This window comes from Tauraco erythrolophus, chromosome 17 (genome assembly GCF_009769465.1).
Source record: "Tauraco erythrolophus isolate bTauEry1 chromosome 17, bTauEry1.pri, whole genome shotgun sequence".
NCBI classification, from domain to species: domain Eukaryota; kingdom Metazoa; phylum Chordata; class Aves; order Musophagiformes; family Musophagidae; genus Tauraco; species Tauraco erythrolophus.
The window spans coordinates 7,163,733-7,177,879 of record NC_141481.1 but is presented as its reverse complement, the minus strand read 5'-3'; the positions used below and the strand labels follow the sequence as shown (position 1 = coordinate 7,177,879).

Below are 14,147 nucleotides of genomic sequence, written 5' to 3'. Positions count from 1 at the left end.
AAAGGACAAAGCTAACAACATGGAAGCAAATAACCTACCCAGATCCTGAACAGCGTTCTCTCATACTAACTAGGACAGAGCTCACGTAGCCCAATGGCTACCACCAGAATCAGGCTCTTGTATTTCATCCCAAGGACAGACCCCAGTTTCTAGTAACGCCGAAGAGCAGTGGGATGGTCGGTGTAGTATTAGAGACTGAAGCATCTTAGCAGAGACACTGCAAATAAAACCCACCATTCACCTTTGGAGTTAGGAATGATAACCATCACTAACTAGGGAGATAACGATGGTGAACTAAGTTAGAGAAGATAAATGATTTCTTGAAGACAAATCAAAAGTGCATACAAGAACCAAACCCTCATCTGCACTAGGCTGGAGACTGAGCTCTCACAAAACACCACGGAACAAGGTCACCATTGCCTCATTCAATGATAATGCCCCTGGTAGCCTTGAAAAGTTGGTATTTCAACAGAGCCAACAATGACACTAAGCAACTTATCCTTACTACAACTCTTCATCTGGTCTCAGGCCAACAGAAAACTTTAATTCAGGAATAAAAGAAAAAAAAAACATTTTCACCATTTCATAAAGTGTTTATTGAGGATGGTAACACAGGATAAATCATGCAACAGCTCAGTAAAAAAAGGGAATCATTTAAAGGATAAAGAATGGTAACTGGTGCTGCTGATTTTGAAAAGTTTATAAAAAAAAATTGTCCAAAAGTGACATCAAAAACCACTTGAAGCTGAACATGGAAGTTGCTCATAAAGCATTCATTAAAAAGAAAATGTAGATTTTGTTTAAAATGATCACCTACAGATTACTGTAATCGACAGCTTACAAGTCTCCCACTTCTATAGCTGCAACGGTGTAGCAGGGCTGTACATCCCAGATATTTAACCTTTTCCTGAACAAAGAACACAGGCATAAACATTGCCACTAAGCCATGCAGCCGTGTCTCTTACCCTTCACGGCCTGCGCTGCCAAGTGCTTGCACTGTTGGACTACCTTCCCAAACATCGCGGCAAAACAGGAAAGGGCCCATCCTTGTGGTCTCAAGAGATTTCCTTACTGTCCTCTTGCCATCAGCCTGTTTTAGAAGGGGAACAACTACAAAAGGTGACTGTTCCCCTCCTGGCACCAACATAAATTTTAAATAAGGAACGCCATGTCAGCGGATGGCACAAAGACTGGGCACCAGCACATCACATCAAACATCGGTGGTTTCAGATTTAGAGTTGACATATATTCAGCTTTTGGAAAAAAATAAATATAGTGGAATGAAAAATTGAATCAAAGGGAAGAACAGATGACTACCATCCATCAAGGATGCACATACCTGTGCACTGGGGAAAAAAAAAAAAAAAAAAGAAAAAATATCAGTCATTTCAAAGAAATTCTTGAAAATTAAAAAAAAGTTTGCACTTGTTCCTAGTCATAAACAATCTCACAAAAATCTCACTTTTGGAACTATTCCAATTGAAACCATACACTGAATTTATTAATACAGTATAAGTTTCTTTATGTAAAAAATCTTTATACATAGTAATAAAAAAGATAAAGGCAAGATGCATCAAACAGAAATCTGCTGGTTGTTTTTCCTCCATTCTTACAGAGCCGCTGATGACTACCTGCACTATAAAGAGCTGTGTTTCTGACTTTCTGTCTCAAGCATCTTCGCCTTTGCTTGTGATAAGGATTGTTCTGTCCAAGCATCCAAAAGGACAGATGCTGGTGATGGTGTTTTTGGCACTTACGCTGGCAAACTGAGCTTCTTTCCCTTGAGTACTGCAAGGAAAAACAGAAAAGAAAACAGTTAACAAAACAAAAGATGTGATCCAGGAGAAGCACACGCTCTTAAAACGTCAAAGGGATCAAAACCTATTGCACAGAGTCACTTTGTTACAATATGGGTGCACTGCAGACAGCCCTCCCAAGCTCGCCTCGCTAGTGTCAATACATATTGGTAAAACTTATGACGAATTAACAACTATTCCAATCTTGCCCTCTTGTGGCACCCTGGAATTCTCACTTTTCATCCTCAGGACATACTAGCCTATGACTGTGGTTTTTTAAGAGTTATGACTAAAATAACACAGCTTTGTAGTTATATGACAGAAGCTGGAATGCAAATAAGGGCAGAATTACTAATGCACCCAGCAGAAACGACTGCTTCTAACACTTAGCATAAACAGAAACATCCAAAATCCTTTGGACTCTTAAGGTATTTAAAACACAGAGAAAAAAGGTGTCTGTAAGTGTGGAATCTCCACAAAACAGTGTATTTTGTCAGGAGAAGCATGAGGATCATGCTTATCGGTGAAGACAACAGCAACATGTATTTAGCCATACTTATTTTAAATTTGTCAATTAGGTTCATCAGACCATTTATACATTTATATTACATCTACACTTACGACAACTCTCAGAAATGACCCACACTAGCAGAAAGCGTACTTGATAGATTTATCAAGAAGGTTTCAGCAATAATTTGCACACAGAATTAACAACCTAGTAATGTCAATACAGCAGACCTTTATGAGCATCTTAATTGCTACTTTTCACAACCTGAGGCTGGAAGTTACAGCATTACTTACCTTTTGTAACATACAAATAGAAGAAGTCACAGTAAAGAACGGTCTGGACCACACCAGCAACAACAGCTATGAGGTCGAAAAATCCCTCAAAATAGTAGCGCCAAATCCAATTGACTAAGTACAAGGCACGGTACAGACCCAGGAAGAAAAGATAGTGAGTAGTGATGGTCTCTGCTTCCCCAGTTTTGCTGATCATAAAAAGTTGAGGGAGAATAGCAACCGATTCAAGATAGATGGAGAAGGTCCACAGTATCTGAAAGGAAAAAAACCCACAGGTATATTCAACTGTCTTACTGGTAACAGAAGCACAGAGGATATTTGACTTGGCTTGACTTTCCACTCTCTAACAATGTTACCAACAGGTAGAGTATTTTGGCAAACTACCCTTGGTACAAGAAAAAGTGAAAGCTTCATAATCGACCCTGGGATGGCACCAGGGAATGACTCCCTTAGCAGACAACAGACTCTCAAACCATGTTCTTCCACCTGTTCTAATCTATTGGTTTAAAGAATGAGTTAACACAGAACAGAATTTACAACAGTGTCTCCAAGTGTTGCAATTAAAATTCCTTTACTCTCTAATAAAATCATTCAACTCCAATATAAAAATGCAGCTTGATCCACTTAAAATAAGCATCTGAAGTTATTCTCTATTTTGGGGGAAAAATTACCTCTTTGAACTCTAATCTATAATTACATTTTTAATATCATTTTTCTGATAGGAAAACACATGGCTGCATTTCAAATACAATGCAATTCTTTCTAATACTCCAGACTGTGCAATTCTACAAAGTTTTAGTACTATTGTAATTCCTTTTGTTTCAACAAGTGGCGCCAACTATTGAAAACTGCATTTTGGGGCATTTCTTTAACAAAACAAAAGGAAGGATACTTTTGAATTAATACAACCATCAGAGTGTACTGGGGAAAAGATAGTCTTCTGCTTAATAAAACAATCAATGTTGGTAATGCTAGTCTCCTGAAGTGCCTTAAATCTTCACAGAAGTCATCTACACTGTAAAGATGCATTAAGGAAACAGGATTAGCTGGAATCTACTAAACATAAGCATCTTTCAAGCATTCCTTATCAGCCTAAAAACGCTCATCTTCATGTTCTAAATATCAGACAGAAAAAGGTATAACCTTCTGCCCACAATCAACTCACCTCCAGAGGAGAGAAGTCATGATTGACAAGAAACGAGAGTCCACCAACAGGAACTATCAGAAACTCCACTCTGAATGTATCATGGTTTCCATCATAGGTGGCCTTAAATTTCATGTAGATCAGATACACAGTGGCATATGAGCAAGCAATGTAGATCAGCTAAAGAGCAAGGAAACACAAACAAAACAATCCACACAGGTTGCAGGATTAGATCAAACTCACCAAACAAGATATTCCCAGGCACTAAGAGGAATAGTGCTGTCTTTTTGGTTGTTTGTATGGTTTGTTTACAGGCTTTTGCAGTTGCAGGCTGTGTAGCAGCATTTAACTTTTCTCAGCAGAGCAGTAATTCAAAACCGATGATGACTCTGGGCTGTACTGGTTTTATTGCTTTAAAAGCATCACCTTGCCTCTAGTGTGACTGTCCAAAGTTTCTTTAAAGACCCTTCGAGTAGAGAGAACTAAGGAAATGACTGGAGAAGGGGACACCCCTTCTGCTACTGAGGAGCAGCACTGGCTCACAACATTTAAGTTAAAAACATGCACGTGCTTACATGCAATAATGACAGAAGGGGTATTTTTACATTCAAAAAGCACGTGGCAACTAAAAACGGATTCAATAAGTCTCACTCAGACTCAGCCATTTAACATATCACAAATTAGCTGATTTCATTTAGTCTTTTAAGCATCTCTAAAATCTGAAGAGTGGCAAGTGGCCACCTGCAAAAACTAACAGACTGCTAGAAGCACTGAACCAGAACTCAGTTTCAGTTGATATTCAGAATTCATAGCTATTCCCCATGGAACAGGCAAATAGCCTTATTTTACAGATGAGAAAACAGAATCAGAGAGAATGCATGATTTCTAAAGTTCCATCTGCCATCATCAGGACATAGCTCACAATGTCCTGGAGACAAGACAGTAAGCAGACTAGACTAATAGTTTAGCTTCTGTCTCTGTTTCATCACAAAGATTAAATATTCCAAACCATTTATCACATTAAATGTAGATCTTTACAACTGAGAAGTAACAGATCTAAAACCCCACTGTTTGCAGATGCTACTGATCACTAAAAGCACTGCTCAGAGATACAAAATGCTACAAATACTACACTAAGGAGCTTAGAATCCAAAGACTCTTTACTACACTAGCACCCCAGCTGACTGGAGATAAATGACCACAGGATAGAGTATCAGATACAGGTAAACTGATTATAATTGGTATGGTCACAGAAGACACTAAGAAAGTATAAATAAAGCCCAACTTCTTATTAAAGATTTCTTCCTAAGAATTATAGTGTGTTTTGGGACACTCAAAAAGTTTTCATTTTTAAGGATAACAAAATAAAAGAATGGTAGAAAAATGCCTGCAGAGTGCACAGAGAAATGCACCCAATACTCAGATACAGGTAAAATGAAACAGAAATGTAAAATACAGAACACTACAAATTACAAAAATGAAAGTCTGCAGTTCATTAAGAAAGGCAGACAGTGCCAGTTTGTGTATTTCTGTATATATTGATGGAACACGGAAGAAACTCATTTTTCCTAAACATCTGATGATCACTGCCAGACAATTACAGCAAGTTGGCACCTGTAGTTGAATTAATATTTCTCTAAAAATACTGAAGAAAATCCTAATGCTACAAAAATTACAACTGTTTTTTTGCTGCCAATTACAGTATTTTCCTCAGATTAGAAGGTTCATCCATTTATGCTTCGAGTAAGCTTATTTGTATAGTAGTTTATGTTCTCTACCATTGTGTAGTACCATATACTCCAAAATCTATGTAGATAAAACCCAAAGCTGTACTGGCACACTCAAGCAGCTTTGTCTTGGCACTACAATAACAGGCTGACAAGCCAACTGCATCCAACGGTCTCTCTATGCAGCAACCTTTGAAACTGTAACAGAGGCTTCCACTTTGCAAGTTAATACTAGATTTGAACAGAGGACCACTCTTTCATTACTGGAAAGACTCAGTTCAGTACGACGTTGAGTATCACTTCCCATATTCATTCCTTTTTTTGGTAGGAGGCTGCAGAACAAGACATGGTCATGACCCTGAATCACAACTAATAAATAAAACTGCAAAAACACCTAGCTGCTCCTTCAGTGCATCCCACAGCGGCTTTCAATATTCTCAGAAATTACATGGGAAAAAAGCTTGTATTTCAAGAATATTTTGCTTAATCCACAGTTCTTCATCTAGACTTTTAATATTAAAATTTTCACATACACATTTGACTTTAACTTAGAAGACAACAGTGTGAATAGGCTTAAGATCTAAAATTTTATTTTACAGTGTTATTCCCCTAATCCTTCAGTATATTTTGCATTGACTATCTAGTCTTTCTTCTTGGCAAAGTCATACTATCCTCTGAACTAAAGTTGACACACTAAAGCTCTGGTGCCACAGATGCACCAGTCTGTACTAGTGCCAGAACCATGCTACACTGTCCCAGTCTACTGCTTTATTTTCTTGTACTCAGCACCAGAAATTGCAGGAATAAATAACAAAGCAAATCCGGGCTCACTAACATGCAGTGGGCAAGTGACCAGGGTATAATCTGACGGAAGCTACACTCCTATAAGCATACTCCCTGTCAACTTTTGATCAGCCTCGAGCAGACACTAGCTACAATTCTGCAATGCATTTTGAATACTAATTTACCCTGTAGTCGATAAAGAGATTTATTTAAGCTCTAATGTCTCCAATTGAGAAATACAATTTATTTGAATAATTTTCCAAAAGTTTTTATTTTCAATAACCAAAAATGGCATTTGTTCTAAATGTCACAGTCCCCATACAAACAGTTTTTAAAAATTGCATGTAGAGTGTAGAAAAAGTAGGGCTTTGAGTCCATTTTCCACATTCGCTATCCAAAGCCCGTCTAAAACTTGTTCCATAATAATTGTACAGTGGGCCATTTAAAGAGGCTTTTATTAAGGAAATTATGCACTTTGCATGCAACATTACTAGCTTTTCTAACTCTTCGGGATACTCTACCTTCATAGATGTGTTATACAATGAAATGAATGAAGTGAAGAGGTCCAGATAACGGGTAGTGAAGACCAGTGCAAACAGAAGCTGGCTTTTCCCAGAAATACCTAAAGCGATAAAGGAAATAATTAATTATTCAAAAAGCGATGACGTGCTTTAAAACACTTGATGCCAAAGATGAGAAAGGATATATCCTTTATTTCCAAGCAAGTTGATTGAAAAATTAGGACAAATCCAGGCTTCCAGAACTAAGCTGTACAAACAGAACTGGAAGTTCACGTATCTCGGTAGTGTGAATGTAAGCAAGTTACCTATAAACCATTCTACCGCAAAAAGGTGCTGGCACTACACAAGATTTAGAAATTACTCACAGCAGGACAGCTTGCAGGTGATATTTTTGTAGATACACTATATGTTCTGCATTGTCACTGGGCACTATGCAGCAAAACTGCATTAGCTTTGAATTCTCAGAGTGCTGTCACATGCCTCAGTAATTCTTCAGATGCTGAATAGCTGGAAAGTACAAGTGCAATAGATACTACAGGACTCAGTGACAAACAGAAAGTATGCTAGCACCAATAACCTGATTTTAAAGGAGTAAACTGATTTTAAAATATAAGGCAATTTAATTCAGAACTTAACTGGCCACATGGTAGGGGGGAAAAATATATCAGTCAAAACCAGATGTTACTATGTACTGTAACACAATAAAAATGAAGAGGACAAGTGAGCTAAAATGACAGACATGGATATTGCATCTTCAAAGTAACTTTTGATTTTAGGCCGAAGTCCCAACATCAAAACCTGTGTTTGTGCTCAACTTCAGCCCCTGGAGCAGAGTTAGAAGCACAAAAGCTTTGCACAATCAGTCACTAAAAGCTCCTAAAACCAAGGTGAAGCATCGCTCCGTAACACCGATGTGGTGGTGTGTCACAGCAAGGGGGACAAGACAACCCAGCCTGCGCCTCTGTCTTGTTATTCCAATCATTCCTGTTTTCAGTCATCCAGGGTGAAAATATTTGAATCTGTTCAGCTACGTCTGCAATAGTGGTCAAATAACAAGAAGGAAAAATATTTTCTAGGAGAAGGTTATGATGCAAGGCTGAAAATCCTTGCCCCCTTATACAGAGAAATTTCTGAGAAAGACTCTTATTAAGAGTGCCATAAAGCGATTAGAGAAAGGCTCGCTGCTGCAGTTACGGAACTCCTTTTCACTCTGGCCTAAGAAACACTGAATAAACTGCCCAGATGAAAGGGACTTTATGTTTACCCATGAAGTACAGGAATGGACTGAAACAGTAACAATTAAAGACATTTTGTTTGCAACTTTCATATGTGAAATGTCTCCGAGGTGAGCCTAATGTACTACCTGCAGAACAACCCAACTGCCCATAAGCAACTGCAGAACAGGAGACAGCAAATGCCTCAAAACCTAGAGTTACACAGGCTGTAAACTATAGAACAAAAGCTGCAAGTATTAAGAAAACAAAAAAACTCCCAAACAACAAAAAACTCAACCATCAACCAAAAAAAAAACCCCCAAACCACAAACAAGCCACTTCCCAAAGTTTGGGAAAAATACACTTGGCATTTCTTGAACTAGAACAACGTTGCAAAGACAGCTGAAGCAGCACCCAGTTGTGCCCCAGGTGTGCTTGCCAACATTACAGCTCCTGACAGAGCCCTGCTCTCGCGCCAATAAAACCTCTCGGCAAGCACCACTGTCTAAGGTGAAAACCTCCAGGACAAAGAAATCCGCCTGGACAGATGACAGTACAACAGCAAGCTACAGCACATAGTTATGTTAAATTATTCAGCGTGCTATTTTCTTTAGTAAATAATTGTGAACAGCAAAAAAGCCTATAGATACATTAATTATTGATAAGGCTATAAACTTGGATCTGGATATATTGTCACATAAATACAAGTAATACACTTGACAAATTCCTCTAAGCACTTGACAGCTTCACCTCTCCCCTAACACAAAAGATGTAATTTTTATTAAGGTTTTCAGTATTTACACTGAATTTTCAATCTTAGAATAGTCAAATGTTTCTGAAACACATCTTAAAGCCAATTTTAAACGAATTTTCAAGTTAAGTAGGCTAGACTAGGCAAGGTTCAAAGTTTAAATCAAAGACCTATGAAGAGACAGGCAAACTGGGAGAAAGTAAGATCTATACCACTAGCAAAAACAGAGGGAGGAAACAGGTAAATATTGCTGTATGAATTTGACATGTTTCAAAACTTCAGGAAATACATCAATATACCTGTAACAGCACTGACCTAGGCTTATGGTTAGCAACTGCAATATACTGAGAGTAAACTGATGTTCTGCTCATCCTTTTTTCCTTTTACTCCCACAAACATGACTTAGTTGTTGAGCTAAATAAATGCATTATTATTTCTTCCCAAAGCTCTGGGATCAAATTTTGAAGAGTCAAACCTCATTTTTGCTTCATCCTCACACATGGAAAAACTCCTTCAACTTCTGCACCCTAGTTTAGCTAAAAGCAATTAACATGAAACTTTAATTCAAAAGCTCGGCTGATTTTCACAGCCAGGGAGGACAGTAGAGCTGCAGTTGTAGTATTTTCTCATCAACTTCCTTTTGCTATTGTGAGTTAAGTAGAGTGACAGGCAGCAGCAGAGGCACCCCATCGGCCTGGCTGCAGAGTGTACACTACTAACTATGAACTACATACCACAATCATAAAATCTACAAACAAAAGTTTTTCTAAGGAAAGCCAGTCCACACTTGGTCATGGATGCTTCACAGACTTTTTGAAGTATTTAAGAAAAAAGGTAGTTTTGTTCAGTACAAAGTCCGCATCATCCACAGAACCACAACTTCTTTAGGTCTGCTAATAAAACACTAAGAATCCTGTACTTTTGATTAAAAAAAAAAAACTAACTAACCATAAATTTGTCAGTTGAGAAAGGCAAAATTTTCCTTCCAAGAGAGAAAAGAAATTCCAAACCTACCTAAATCAGCATTTTTTGAGGAAATACAAATTATCAGCAGCCTGTGGCAAAAAACCACTGTCTAACGTCTTCAATATAGGGTACAATCCAGTCCATAGTAGACACAAACAACATTATGAGAGACAGCTACATTATCTAGCAAAAGTATTACACATTTACTATCTACACTGCCTTTTCAGAGTATTCAGCATATAATTTGACAGCCTTGCAACTGCAGGTCACCTTTAACACTTGACAAATGACACTGAGAAAAGCAAATCAATTTTCAGGCAGTAATTCGCAGTGCAAACAATCTAATTTTACTTGGAATGGATTAGAAAAAAAACAGTCAAAAAACAAGACAATGTTTGAAAGAACAGAATTCTTGAAGTCTCATGAATTTCCTAATTATGACACGAGGTCAATAATGGAGATACCTGCTACATTGCCCACGGCTCCTAGTAATTATTTTTGAGCTGTTATTTGGAGTGGCAAACATTCTTCCAAATTCTAAATGTGGAAACTCAAATAACCAGTCATGCAAAAAATTGTTTCCCTGCCAGCTCTGAAACCATGATTTGACTTGATTTGCTTTCCTCTTGTTCTCTTTTTAACGCATTGACTAAATAAGGAAAAAAAATTAAGTCTGTAAAACACTGAAAACACAGACTGCTTCACGATGCAGATTACCCTAGCCTCACCTATTTCGCTCAACTAGAGGAGTCGCTTAGGAAAGAAAATGGGGACTGATGTGTCTTCAGAAAACAGTAGGTTGCAGCAGAGGTACACAGGCTGTCTCCCGCTTGTTTCCAGCTGCTTTTACAGGCCTCTGAGCTCCTCCTGGAACAAAGGCCTCAGACATAGACAGATGCAACCAGAAGAGAGGAGTCGGCACCATGTGGTTTGCCAGCTCTTCATGGATCACAGCCTACAGTTCAGCAATCTGTTACAAGCCTTCAGTTATTTTCTAAGCTTCTACTGCTTCAAAAGTGCACAGTCAAAGCAGTGGCTGGTTTGTCTGTGTTTCCTTAGTCCCCAATAACCAGGAGGTATAAGTTTATTTAATTTGTAAACTGTTCTAATATGCAACGCGAAGGAATCGCAGAAAGCCCACTAATAAGAGGCATTTAGCAGCTGCTCAACATTTAACTGGTAACAATTTAAGGGTTATTGTTGTGTACAACTTTACAAACGTGTTTTATGGGAATATATGCTTATGAAGTTTTATTAGTAGAAACCACAACTGACAACTACAAACCACTACAAGGGACAGGATGAAGCCCCAAAAACAAAGTCTCATGTTCCTTTGAGGTGCTCTTCTCGCTCTAGACAAACTTGTTAGGCCTCAGACACCACTCTCATAGAAGTAACATGGACCTGGATTACTCCTAAGGACTCGAGCAAAACTGGAAGACACTAAAAAAAACAATCCAGGACAAACACATCCTCATTTCACTTTTTTTTTTCTCAGGAAAATGAATGAACCAGACGTTTTCTACTGAAAGAGCCTATCCATGTATGTGTTCAGGGACGCTGGTTAATTTGGTGAAGGGAAGAGCTGAAGACCCTATGTAATACAGGCCCGTTTATGTTGGAGAAAGCAGTACCAAAAATGATGATTGGTACAAGCCTACCTCCTTAGGAATAAATCCCTAGTAACAGAGATCCTCAATCACGACTGACCTCAGTTAAAACAACATCAGATCACTTTTTAAGTACAAAGATGGAACTAGGTTACATTGTACTATACTGTGTAAATAACCTCATGGCCAAAGGCCACTTAAGAATCTCTTGGCTAAAACCTATTTGAATTTTAGCCTTGCACTAGAATTTCTCGTTTTCCTTCTTCAGACTGCACGAGATACATAGTTTTTAGATTATTAACTCTGTTACTGTTTGTAATCTTGAGTGCATTTCTCAACTAAGGCAGAGTGCAGAACTCTACAGATGTAGAGCTGGAGAAGGCCAGGCTCTCTCCTGCCAGATTCAGACTGAATTCCTGATCCACTAGAGTCTGAGCCAGGAAAGTTCATTAGGAAGGAGCTCTTGCACTCCATGACCTCAGAAACAATAGTTCTGTGCTACCATTGCATTTGGACCATGGAGACATTTGCTTGAGCTCTTTTGTAAAGTTATGAACAGTTTTTACTTTAAGTGTGTTTAAAACCAAAGCTACTCATGTACTTTTTTTTCTTTTGCACTATCAAGTCATTAGCAAAAAGTGGCTTGACATGAAAACATACAGAATCTGTACTTCCTCTTACCTGTGGTGCAAATCTCATTTCCTCATTCTTAGTTCTTTCAGGTTGCAGCTTAAACTAATTCTTCATGCTCTTAACTGAAGAGTTTACAGACACATCTGTTCAATAGCATTAACTCAGTATTTGAACGGTATTTCATGTCAACGCATGGCAAACCGATTTCAAGAATAATCACTCTTACTAACGAAGGAGAAGCTCAATGAAGAGAAATCAGGCTCACAGTCAAATCCCAGTCCACAGCAAAAACGACATTTCCAGGTTTGACGGCTGGATCCATGTAACACACAGAGGACTAAAATGCCCATTCTGAATCACGATCCCTAGTTTTCCGAAATAAATCAGGGAGGTTGGATTAGACGATCTCTGAGGTCCCTTCCAGCCTATGCCATTCTATGATTCTATGAAACCAGCTATGCTGCCGAACTGCTTGCAATTCCCTCCAACCACCACACCGTACACCAGAAGCGAAAAAGCAAACCACATCACAGGGAACTCGAGCAAGCACGTACAAAACACGGAGGGAGAACGAGCGTTTCCCAGCCGGGCTGGCAGAGGCGCCGGGGGAGCGGGGCTTCTCCCCGCCCGCAGGCGGCCGGACCCAGCTCCCTGCCCGCCACACCTCTCCCGCTGCCACGTCAGAGCGGGCCAGGATCCCGACTGAGAGCCGATTCGCTCCAGCCTGGAACCTCTTTCCTTTCCTTCTGCTGCCGTTGCTCATGCAAACAAGAAAGCACACCAGCAGCCTCCTGAACGGCACGAATCACAGTTTAGTTCTCAGCGCGGCGAGAGCGGAAAACAAAAGGGAAGCAGAGGGTGCGTCAGTCAGCCGCGAACGCAAACCGGCGCGGAGGGAAAGGGAGAGCGAGGGAAACTTGGGGCTCTGCGGGCTGCAACTCAGCGACTCCCAGCGCTGCGCTAGAACGAGCTTTCAGGCACCAGAGCGGCGCCTGAAGCCGCCCAGCACACACGCAGACGGCAGGCTGTGCGCTGTCAGGGAAGGCGAGAAAACAAGCTCCGTCTCCTTTCCCGCTAGCGGCCGGGCGCGGGGAGGGGGGAGGCTGCCCGCCCCGCGGGGGACGCATTCCTCCCTCCTCCCAACCTGCCTCCCCATTCATTCGCTCGCCGACGGGCGGTTACATAAGGCAGGAGCGACCCTCCCGGGGACAGCCCAAGCGCTGCTGCTCGGGAAAAAAGTACAAATAACGGCAAACGCCAAACCTGCAACAGAGCCGCAGCTCCCGCGAGCGCACCCCCACCCCGCAGGGGGAATACGACTCCCCCTTCTCCCTCCCGCGGCTGCCCGCCCGCTTCCCCACGCCCTGGTTCTGGAGAGCACCGAGGCAGGAGGGAGCTCGGCCAGGGCGAGGGCTGAGTCCCCTCTCCCCTGCGCTGATCGGTCCTTTCCACCTGCCCGGGGCGAGTTCCGCCCTCCCGCCCCAGAGGCCTTCAGGGGGCGTCTCAGGGGGGCGCAGTCCCTCGCCCCCCGCCTCTCCCCAATGTACCACCGCCTCCCAGGCAGGGAGGCAGAGGGGACATGCACCCCCCGCTGCCCCCCGGCCCCCCCCACCGGCTGGGCTTAGCTCTCCTCAGCGAGCGGTCTCTGAGCGGCGGCAGAGGCGATCGCAGCACGCCCCCCGCCGCGGCGAGAAGGCGGCGATCGCGCCCAGCCCCCAGCCAGGCTCCCTTCAGGCACCGCGGCCCGGAGCCGCCCGCCCGGTCTCGCCGCCCTCCCCTCGCCCGCCCAGCGGCCTTCCGCACGCACCCGCGCAGGAGCGGCTCTTCCAGATCTTGAGCAGCAGGATGATGATGGCCGCCAGGTGGGACAAGTCCCCGGTGAGGCGGAAGATGTTCATGGCGGCGGCAGAGGCGGCGGCGCAGCCCGGAGCCGGGGAGCGAAGATGGCGTAAGCTCAGCGGGCACCGAGCGACGTGGCCCGGGGACGTGGCCAGACAGCCACCGCGCCCGGTGCACCCTGGGAAACGGGAGGGAGCGAGGCCCCGCCCCTCCGCCGCCGGGACCGCCCAGCGCCGCCTCCAGCCGGCGGCGGTAAGGCTGAGGCGAGGCCGGGCCCGTCTGCCCGGGGCGGGGACACACGCAGAGGGCCCTCCGGCCGCCCTCGCCCCTCCCAGCCCCGGCGCTGAGGGGGGCGGCCCGGC

The 14,147-nt window shown here is 42.3% G+C and overlaps 1 protein-coding gene across 1 annotated transcript; it reads right to left on the bottom strand.

The window, feature by feature from the left end:
* Window positions 1–1,689: 1,689 nt before the first annotated feature.
* KDELR2 (KDEL endoplasmic reticulum protein retention receptor 2) lies at window positions 1,690–13,918 on the bottom strand. Its single transcript, XM_086622344.1, has 5 exons — window positions 13,754–13,918; window positions 6,773–6,873; window positions 3,763–3,921; window positions 2,598–2,850; window positions 1,690–1,788 (listed from the first exon to the last, which is right to left on the bottom strand). Exons 1-5 carry the CDS (start codon window positions 13,842–13,844, stop codon window positions 1,754–1,756), a joined length of 639 nt encoding a protein of 212 aa, XP_086478470.1. The 5' UTR covers window positions 13,845–13,918; the 3' UTR covers window positions 1,690–1,753.
* Window positions 13,919–14,147: the final 229 nt, after the last annotated feature.